The sequence below is a fragment of the Hibiscus syriacus genome, unplaced genomic scaffold (assembly GCF_006381635.1).
Source record: "Hibiscus syriacus cultivar Baekdansim isolate YM2019G1 unplaced genomic scaffold, ASM638163v2 tig00008013_pilon, whole genome shotgun sequence".
Taxonomy (NCBI): Eukaryota; Viridiplantae; Streptophyta; class Magnoliopsida; order Malvales; family Malvaceae; genus Hibiscus; species Hibiscus syriacus.
Window position 1 is genome coordinate 1,042,161 of NW_024062150.1, and position 11,317 is coordinate 1,053,477.

Below are 11,317 nucleotides of genomic sequence, written 5' to 3' on the forward strand. Positions count from 1 at the left end.
TACAATTAATGGTTAATTTAAACACGCTTATTGTGAATAGTTACGTTAGCATCGTAATGATTAATGTTCGCTTTTGTTAATAAAAGCCAAATTATTTTTTATTAAATTTTAATGTCACATTAAATTTAAATACTGCTTTCAGAAATTACATATTTTAAAAAAATTGAGTTCCTTAAATACCATTAAATTTTTTATGTATAGTTTCTTTAATGTTTACAATTATGGGGTATGGGTCGTTTTCACTATTCAAATCTTAAGAAAGACGTTAGCAGCATCCCCATAATGGATCCAAGATTCAATACTGGTCCACACGTAGAATCTAAAATGAATCAGAGCCACCGATAGCCGATCAAGCCTGACATTCAATTCATTTACTACCGTTGACATTTTCTGAATAACCCAATTTAAAGAACAGAAGGTGGCATTAATAGACCTTCTAACTACCCCTCAAAAACTGCCACCTGTCCCCCTTGCCTTCCGCTTTCGTGGACGTCAAAGTAGCCTTACAAAACAAAATCTTCTTATCTTTTTTTTTTGATACACCAAAATCTCCTTATCTTATGTCTTAAGCCTAAAGGATAGGACACGTGAATGTTCATTTTTTAGGCACGTTCACCTTATCATTCGCTACCCTCTTTTTAATTTATACCGTCCATTCTCACATGAGTCCAGCAATCGTAGCCGTTGCCTTCTAGATCGACTTTGCTTTCGCCACGTATCATAATAGACACGTGTCGCGAAAATTTTAGGATTAGTCAAAATTTTAATTTCGCCTTCTATAAATACTCCATCTCACCTCTCTTACCGATCTCCGCTCTCATCTTTATTTCAAAGAGTAAAATTCAAATCTTTATTTATTCTCACTTCTATCTGTTAATTTGGGGAAAATATGGCGCTGAATTTGGCACACCAGATTGGGACTCTTGCCGGGACCCAAATTGTGGCGGAAGTCCCCACCGGAGCACAGCCGTCAACGGCGCCAGCGAATGTGTCCGGAGTTCGGAAAGTTCCATTGGCGAGCCTCCGGTGCAACGCTCCCGCAGAAACTGTATCCCCTCCCATGTTAACTCCGCCGCTGACACCGCGGAGCGCGGCAAACAGGTCGGGTATGACGAGTCCGAAGCTGCGTGGAGATCTCTCCGCCGCTTGTCAGGCGTATGGGACGTTAGCGCCGGTGGAGTCGACGGAGGAGGTGGCGTGGAAGGAGGGAGGGAAGAAGGAGGAGAAGGGAGGGGTTCCGGTGTACGTTATGATGCCGTTAGATAGCGTGAGGTACGGGAACACGGTGAATAGGAAGAAGGCGATGAACGCGAGTCTGCAAGCGCTGAAGAGCGCAGGGGTGGAGGGGATAATGATCGACGTTTGGTGGGGGCTGGTGGAGAGAGAAGCGCCGGGTGCTTACAATTGGGGCGGCTACGCCGAGCTTCTCGAGATGGCCAAGAAACACGGGCTTAAAGTCCAGGCTGTCATGTCCTTTCATCAGTGTGGCGGCAACGTCGGTGACTCTTGCACGTAAGCTATCATTTGCATTCATATCCTTCATTTATTCATTTTTAGTAAGATGATCACATAAGGTCCTCAAATCAAGATTTGAAGAATGATATAATTTTAGGATCCATCGATCGAATATAGTGTGTTGATCTTTTAAGTCCATATATTTTAAATTTTATCTTTTTTTATTAAAAAATTAATTATCGTTTAAGTTAGACATTAATTTATTTATTGGGATTCAATAAAATTTGATTATAAAATTATTAAAATTGTATAGTTATTTGAGATTTAGGATATGGATCTGGAAAGTCAAGGGAGAAATGGTTGTTTTTGTACAGGATTCCACTGCCCAAATGGGTTACAGAGGAGATGGACAAGAACCCAGACCTAGCATATACTGATCAATGGGGAAGAAGGAATTATGAATACGTTTCACTTGGCTGCGATACCCTTCCTGTATTAAAAGGCCGCACCCCTGTTCAATGTTATGCTGATTTCATGCGTGCTTTTAGGGACAATTTCAAACATCTCCTTGGCGACACCATTGTGGTAAATCATGTTCCTTCTGTTGCCTTTTTCACTTTTGTTTAATTCAACTGCTAAGGAAATTCCATTGTTTTTCGTTGCAGGAAATCCAAGTCGGAATGGGTCCGGCCGGTGAGCTTCGCTATCCTTCGTATCCGGAGGCAAATGGGACATGGAAATTCCCTGGAATTGGAGCCTTCCAATGTTATGATAAGGTAATTAACATTAGTTCTAGTTTTAGGCCAAGTGTTGTATGATTTTTTTGTGTTCTTGCCAACTAATGTGGATGTTATTCGATGCAGTACATGCTTAGCAGCCTAAAAGCGGCAGCCGAAGTGGCCGGCAAGCCAGAATGGGGTAGCACAGGGCCAACTGATGCTGGTCAGTACAACAATTGGCCAGAAGATACTCCATTCTTCAAGAAAGAAGGTGGTGGTTGGAATAGTCCGTATGGTGAATTCTTCCTCTCCTGGTATTCTCAGATGCTGTTAGATCACGGTGAGAGAATTCTATCGTCCGCGACATCAATTTTCGACGGTGCAGGTGTGAAGATCTCTGTGAAAATTGCGGGAATCCACTGGCATTATGGAACCCGATCCCATGCTCCTGAACTCACAGCAGGGTACTACAACACAAGGCACCGAGATGGTTACCTCCCTATTGCTCAAATGCTAGCAAGACATGGTGCCGTTTTCAACTTCACTTGCATAGAGATGCGTGATCATGAGCAGCCTCAAGATGCTCTATGTGCACCTGAAAAGCTGGTCAAGCAAGTGGCTTTGGCTACCGCTGCAGCACAAGTTCCGCTTGCCGGGGAGAATGCACTTCCCCGTTACGATGAATACGCGCACGAGCAGATCTTACAAGCATCGTCGTTGGATGTCGATGGCTTTCCGGCCGATAGAGAGATGTGTGCATTTACGTACTTGAGGATGAACCCGTCGCTCTTTCATCCCGAGAACTGGAGTCGGTTTGTTGCATTTGTGAAGAAGATGAACAACGGAAAAGGTTCTCGTCGGTGTCTGGAGGAGGTGGAGCGGGAAGCCGAACAATTCGTGCATGTCACACAGCCATTCATTCAAGAGGCTGCAGTCGCCCTTATGCAGTAGCACTGATCTTTTAGATAAGGGCAGTGGTAGCTTAGGACACAGTTTGGAGCAATAACAATGCCTCAAGGAGTCTGATATGATATAGCGTTTCCTTTTAGAATAATGCATGTTGTATAATTTGGTATGCGATTTTACTTTGTACCAAATAGTTGAAGCTCTTCCATTTTTCACGACTGGCTAGTTTTAGATTACATTCTCAACTTAAAATATGTAAAAAATCTTATATTATATTTAAAAAAAATAAATATAAATATTATTAATAATTTAATTTAAAATTCTAATATATTATTTTTATAAATTAATCGTAAAATTTTGGAATTGGATATCTAATAATTTGTTTTAACTCATTAAAAATATAAGTTGAATTCATTCAAATTTAATATTAATCAAGTTTTAAACATATCAAATTTAAATAGCTTGCGATATATTCATTTACAATCATAAAACCACCAACAGAACTCTCAAAGTTAAACCTTTTTTTTATCATGTTTATGTCCTCCAAAATGTCCTAGTTAAAACGTTACTATTATGATAAGAAAAAAACCATTGTTTGAAGAATAATTTTAACCTTAACTAGAAATTAAATAAATAAAATCACAAAAATAATATCTATGTTAATTATAATGCATAAAAATATAATACTATGATTTTAAATGGTTGAATTTAAAGTTAAAATTGAATCATCAAATCTATAATAAATTATAAAAACATTACATAAATTGAGACATAATACAAGTATAACATGAGTGAATAATTAAAAATATAATTTTATTAAAAGATTTTTTGTTAAATATTAATAAAATCTTTTGAATTGAGAAAATAATTTCACAAAAATATTTATGTAACATAATTGTACTTAGAGTCAATTTGAATGGATTCGAGCCCCAGTGGTTACAGTAGGGTGATTGAGTGTTCATTGTCAAATGATTGAGAGTATTTAAAACAAATATTATTTTATAATTACCTTAGCTTATTCAAAAAAATATTCACAAACAAAATAAATTAATATATATAATGACCCCTTTTTCAAATTTTCCTGAATTTTTTAATCATATTAATACTTGAATTTATTTATTTTCCATATTAATACTATTGTTAACCTGACATTTCAATAATTAATTAATTTTTAACATGGTATTAATCAATTAAGATATTAACAGAATTATAGATCACATATCATAATTTGTCTAATTGTTAAGTGAATCATATCAATATTATATATCGTTTTAAAAAATATAAGTCAAGATATTAAAATGATAAAAGAATTCATACAACAAATTAAAAAAGTATCAAATTTAAAAGCAAAATAATTATTAAAAAAATCTAACCATAGGGTAAACTACGCATTTAGTCCCTAAACTATTAGTTTTTAATCCGTTATAGTACCTAAACTTTTAATGTTTTTTAAATCATACATAATATTTAGTTTTTGTTTCATTTAGTACTCAGTCATTAAAAGCTTAATGTGTTTAGTACCTAAACTATCAATTTTGGTCCATTTTAGTACATAAACTTTTATATTTTTTTTCAAAATTTAAAGTTAAATTTTGAACATGAGTACTGAAATGAAACAATAATTAAACTTTGGGTATGATTTTGAAAAATTGAAAATTTAAGTACTAAATCAGACTAAAATTAATAGTTTAAGTATTAAATATGTAATTTACCTCTAACCAACTAAGTCCATATTAACACATTATTAATGTTTTAAATGACATACTCACCCTTAAAATTATTTTGTTTATCCTTTGCTTAATTGTATCATCCATAAGTATTACAATGTTGAATTGCAACATTAAGTTATTGCTAAAGATGTGGTTTATACCTAATTGGCGGAGAAAATTTATCCCGCAGATGTGACCTTTCTGGTTTTCCTTAGCACGGGCAAGGTTCTAGAGTGGTCTAAATTTTGGACTCAGCTGGCCATTTTTCTTGACTTCAAAAAAGGGAAAATATATATTTTTAGCCACAAGAAAAGTTCCACGTGATTATCCTTTTTCTTTATTTTTCCCTCACTCTTGACAATAATGTGATAAAATCACCTAATCAAATGTTCTGGAGTTTATTAGTTTCATTTCTTTTAATGTGTATTAAATTCATTTTATTATTTAAATATATTATTTTTATTTATGATTATAATATCCATTCAACATTATTTATAAAAATAATATTATTTGTACTACATAGAGCGAAAAAAATGTGGGGAAGTTCTGTTGTGAGACGCTTATTTGTTAATAAACGAAGTGACTGGTTATAAGGGTGACAAAGTTAAAAGCGGAACATAAAATGTTTTAATACGGAACTGAAAAAGTTATCTATCGTAGTAATATAACATGTTGCACATAAAATGTTATGAATAGTAAGAAAATAAGTTATAAACAATAAATGTTATGAATATTATTAACATTTTAGGTTGTGTCTATAATGATATAAACGGTAAGAAAATAAGTTATAAACGGTGAATGTTATGAATATGATTAAAATTTTAAGTTGCGCTTAAAATATTATTAACTTACTAGAGTTTAAGCTTATGAAACTTTAAATTTTCTCATAATAAAAAAATAAGTTAAAAGCTGAAAATATTATGAATATTTATAATAAATACGGTTGCATCCAAGAATGTCATGGTTCACTAAGAAAGTAGGTTGTAATATAGAATATTAATTTTTTAACAAAATGGGTTGCGTCTAAAATATTATTAAGGTTTAAGCTGATAGAGTCTTAGATTTTCCCAAGATAACAAAATAAGTTCAAAGCGAAAATGTTATGAATATCTATAATAAAAACGATTGCACCCAATAATATCATGGTTCACTAAGAAAAAATGTTGCGATTTAGAATATTAATATTTTTTTTAAAATTGGAAAGTATCAATATTTTTTCACAAAATATCGATACTTTCAAATTAAAAAAATGGAAAATTAGAAGGCTACAAAGTATCAATATTTTCCACAAGTACCACTACTTTCAAATTTTAAAAAAACATGGAAAATGAGAAGGCTACAAAGTATCGATAGTTTTCCACAAATATTGATACTTTCAAATTTTTTTATAGATATTCATAACATTTTCATCTTTTAACTTAACTTGTTAAGGGTAAAAAAGGCTGAACCTATTACTTTATAGGCAAAATTTGTAATATCACAAACATCGGGTCAGTGACTAAAGTGTAAGAATTGAAAATATAGTCGTTTGGTTTTGAAAAATTGAAATATTCAAGGATTGATTTGAGAATTTTGAAGGATGGAAGGGCAAAATGGTCTTTTGTCATGAAATGAATTTAAAATTAATTTTTAAGGATATTTAAGCATGTGGGGAAAAAGGAAAATAAATCCCTAGAAGCTTTCTTCCTCTTCTCTTCTTCATTTCTATCGTATAATTCCATTACTAAGGTGAATTAATTAAAGTTGGTTGTTTCTTGAATTTTTGAATTGATTTTGAGTTTTTGGGTGGTATAGAAGCTTAAGGAAGCTTAAAGATGTCTAAAAACTATGAGATTGACGAGTTAATGATAATTTGGTAAAATGAGTTTTTAAGGGAGTTGATGAAATATGGTTAGTAATTGGATTTTAAAGGTATATTTGACTTGTCAAATGTATGAATAAGATGTTTGAAGTATTAGAAAAGATTGGAAACAAGTTTGAAGAATGGGGTTGGTTTTTAATTTTAAGTGTGGGGTTAATTTTTAATTTTAAGTGTTCTAGTGGGAAATTTGGATGTTAAAAGGGATTTAATTGATGTAAGTTGGTTCTGATAAGTGTTATTGAGTTTAAGGACATGAAAGGAGTCAAAACTATGAGATTTAGGTGAATTTTGGGTAAAATTCGAAATGAAATAAGTGAAATATAGGTAAGGGTATCAGTACAAGAAGAACATTACCGATACTATAAGGTTAAATGGAAGAAAACTATATGAATGAGATGAACAATATCAATACTTCATGGGTGGTATTGATACTGGGGGTATCGATACCGATAGTGAGGTATCGATGCTGTAATTGAAGAGGAAATTTCATAATGCAAATAGAGTATCGATATTGAAGTAGGTATCGGTACCATAGAAGGGAAGTATCGGTACTGGGTGTAGAGTACTAATATTGTTCAGCATGAAATTGTGAATTAAGTGTTTTATTTAGTTATGTAAATGTTGATTGATTAACAATTAATTGAGCTCCGATATTCATATTGGTCAAGTTAATGTGTAGATTCGATCGAAAGCAAGTGCTGAACGAATTGACGTATAAAGATAGTGAGCGAAAGTGAAAAGGATGTTTGTTTAAGGCTTAAGTGAGGTAAATGTGAGTGCAACTTAATTTATACAATATTGGGTAATGACTTACGATAAGCCAACCTCAAATGTTTTTTTAATAAAATGATTTGTATTATGTTATGAAACATAATTTTTTATATTGATTTATTAAATGTTATTTTTTTATTATGATCTTGGGTATGAATTACCCAAACTATTTTATACGATAAATTATTTTTATAGCATGTGAATAATTTGGGTATGAGCTGCCCAATACTGGTTGTTATGAGATTTTTATTTATAATTGATTATATGAATTATTTATATGGAGAACAATATATGATTTTGAATTTCACCTATTATAGGAGTATATGTTATATGTGAATATGTTCTACGTGAAAATGTTTTATGTGAAAATGTTCAATATGAATGTGTTCTATGTGAATAAATGATACTTTGAATAATATAATGTGAAATAATTATATGGTTAAAGCCCAAAGTATATGTTATGAGAATTAGAGATATAGTTGGCATACCAAGAGTAAAAGGTTCTATGCGGTCCTTCGGGACAATCCTATGCGGTCATTCGGGATAATTCTACGCGGTACTTCGGGACAAATTTATGTGGTACTTCGGTGCATATTCTACGTGGCACTTCGGTGCAAATTCTACGAGGCAGTTTCGACTGCAATTATAGTGTACAACCTCAAAGTACTCACATACCTTGAGTTCTCAATGATATGTGTTTGGCTATTTAAATATGTTAATATGAATTGAAAAGTGCTTAAAAGTATATATTATTTATATGAAATGTATCATGTTTTATGTATTCAATGTTTTCTTTAAAATGTTTAAACAAGCGTTTTAAATATTTTATTATGCTCAATTATGTCTCACTAAGTCATGTACTTAGCGTGTGAGTGTTTTCACACATAGGTTCAGAGAAGGCAGCAGAGTAAGCTAGACAGGACATCATACCTTTAAAGAATACCAGATCAGACTGATTTGAAGAGTATGTGATTTTGTTATTTGAAATTTGGTTGGCATGTATTATAAATGTTTAAATCGTAAATGTTCTGATATGTCTTGTAACTATGTTTTCATTGTCCAATAAAAGTAAAAAGTCAAATTTTTCAAAGAGTCAAAGCATTGAAAAGTCAATGTGACACCTCAGATTCGTATCCAGGTCGGGTACGGATCAAGGGTGTTACAAAATCGAATTTTTATTAATATTTAATAATATAAACTGTTTCATACTTAAACAGTTGACATAAAAAAAGACTGATGACTGTCGTTTTGGTGTCGAAATAAATTCATTTTTCTCAATTAATAAATAAGGAAATATGTAGTAAAAAGAAATAAGTGTTGATTCCACAGGGACTTAGAAAATTCTAAATTTTTGTCTGAATTGTTTAAATCAGGCGTGAAATAGTAAAATTGGGGGATTTTGGTAAAAATATATTTAAAGAATAATAAAAGAGATTTAAAGTAAAATGAAGAAAATATTTAAAGTTGAAAATGGATATGGTAAAAATAGCCTCCAGCCTCGCTTTGACTCAATTTCCTTTATATCATCGAATTAGATTTTCCCTTCGGGATTCACGTCAGTTACTTTGTCTACAAGGGCAATCCCCGTTACACTATTTTGTATACCGAATATTCTCCAAAAATTTAGTGGTGGAATTCGAAAGGTCTTGATATTATAGGGACTTGTTTGTGAATTTGAAAATGTGTTGGTATTATTTTGAACAAGAAATTACAATGCTGGAAATTTATTTAGTATACTGATTTTTTAGTTTAAATATTGAGTTTGGATTTAATTAGATGGATGGTTGAATTCGAAAAGTCTAAGAAACTTTGGGATGAAATTTCAAGTTTGTGAATGTTAAAGTCTTGATTTGAGGATCTTATTAAGATGCTGGAAATTTTAGTAATTAAGGTGAAATGATCATAATGGTGAAGGGTTATTATGAAGTTAATGGAAAACTTAAGGTGAATTCTAGAAAGAATTCATAATTTGTGGCTTGATTGTGGAATTTGAAAAAAAAATTGAAGGGTTTAAGATGACAATAAATATTTTTGGAATTGAATGAATATTTTGTGAAATTTGAAATTATGATGGAAATACAATTTAGTTTCATACCGATTTAAGTATCGATTTTATTTCTATCGAATCCGATATTTAAGCTTAGATTATGTTAGTTCGATACTAACATATAATTTGAATATTTTATGTTATTATATGACATCACCATATCACGATAAATCTAGTGATCCAAGTAACTCGAAAGGGAAGGAAATAGTATGGGATTGAGAAGACTATCGTAGAGAAGGTTTAATAGTGTGCCAAAGGTGAGTGCATATTTAATTTGTAATTATATTATTGAACGAACATTGGCTTGCGATGAGCTAGTGATGGAGTTACTATAGTAAAAAGTGACTCCTAAATATTATGTAATTTGTGATTCATGTATATAAGTTCATTTGATAAGCTAATAGAATTATGGAATAAGCTAAAGACGCTAATTAAGGAAAGCTGCCTATAAATTTTGATTGAACAATAAATTTAGAAAATCACCATAACTTATAAAGAAGTGATTAGAGGTTGAACTCTATACTGTTGGATTCTCGTATCAGTCTAGTTTCGTTTAAAATAAACGGCTACTGATTTCGAGGTGTATACAAAATATATGAATTTTTAATCGATGATAGGTCAGAAAACAGGGCAGCAGCTTCTGCTAAAAACAGTTTCCGTAAGTTAGCTTTGAAAATTCGCTATAAATTGTACAAGTTAAACTAAGAGAAGTGTCTTATATGGTTAGATTCATATTCGAGTCTAGTTTCCATAGGTATAAATGGAATAGTTTTTAAGTATTTAGATTAATACATAATAATACTTATTTGAAGGTTGTGAAAACTGCCAAAGTATGAAATTTTGATAAATTTTATGGTCGAAGTAATCGAAAGCAAGGGATTAAACTTAAAACTTAGTGAGACTTATAATGTAGATTTATAAAGTGTCAAAATGAGTAAATTTTTTTATTTAATTATTTTGAACGAATACGGCTTGCGATAATTCAACCTCATATTATTTTTCAAGTATGTTTTCTACTTTAATTATGTATTTTTCCCATAATGTTTATATAAATGTTTTATGGATGACTTAGGGTATGAATTTCCGAAGTCTTATTTTGACAATTATAAAATAATAATAATTTTGAATTTGAAACATTGATTATGACACAAATAAAATATGTTCTGAAAGCCATTGTTTGTTGCATTGAAAGTCATAAGTACAATTAGCATGCCATGAGGTTGAGTGATTATGATCAGAAACGTTTGTGTACATTATGTATAGCACCGTTGGTGCAAATAATATGAATGCACTTGGAGTGCATATTCTGATTTCGATGTTAGCACTGAAGTGCTTATTGCGCACACTCGTCTGACCACGTACCTTGTATTCTCTTACATATACATTGCGTTATAAAAATAAATGTGAAACTTATTACAAGTATATGAAAGAAAAGAATATGGAAATGGAATGAAAGTTTTGAAATATGTATCAATGAAAAGAATAAGAATTATTTGTTACATTTAATGTTGACTTACATGATTTTTGATAAAATCATGAAATAATGATTTTCAGGTTTTCAAGAGGAAAACGACTTGAATAGCTCGGTTTGAAAGTTTTAATGTTTTTTTAAATTACAGTTTTATGTTTATATTACATTATGATATTAATGTTTTTTTCTTACCTTAGCTATGTTACTGCCTTACTAAATTTTACTTAGCGCGTGATGATTTTTATGCGTAGGTTCAAATAGAGAAAGGAACGTGAAGCGAGGAGCCTCTTGAACATCTTTTCAGAAAACCATACATAAAATCAGTATCAGTAAGACATCTTACATTTGGCTTATTAGTGCCATGTATATTATATATGT

General features: G+C 31.5%; 1 protein-coding gene across 1 annotated transcript; it reads left to right on the forward strand.

Moving 5' to 3' along the window:
• Positions 1-808: 808 nt before the first annotated feature.
• On the forward strand, positions 809-3,305 carry LOC120201858 (beta-amylase 1, chloroplastic-like). The gene is made up of 4 exons (XM_039202391.1): positions 809-1,512; positions 1,830-2,040; positions 2,121-2,231; positions 2,319-3,305. Exons 1-4 carry the CDS (start codon positions 890-892, stop codon positions 3,123-3,125), a joined length of 1,752 nt encoding a protein of 583 aa, XP_039058322.1. The 5' UTR covers positions 809-889; the 3' UTR covers positions 3,126-3,305.
• Positions 3,306-11,317: the final 8,012 nt, after the last annotated feature.

Bases quoted from the DNA above. Each gene is read 5' to 3' on its own strand.
- LOC120201858 (XM_039202391.1), top strand. From the start codon at position 890: ATGGCGCTGAATTTGGCACACCAGATTGGGACTCTTGCCGGGACCCAA. The intron at 1,513-1,829 runs GTAAGCTATCAT...GTTTTTGTACAG, and splicing joins AACGTCGGTGACTCTTGCAC to GATTCCACTGCCCAAATGGG. The intron at 2,232-2,318 runs GTAATTAACATT...TATTCGATGCAG, and splicing joins CCTTCCAATGTTATGATAAG to TACATGCTTAGCAGCCTAAA.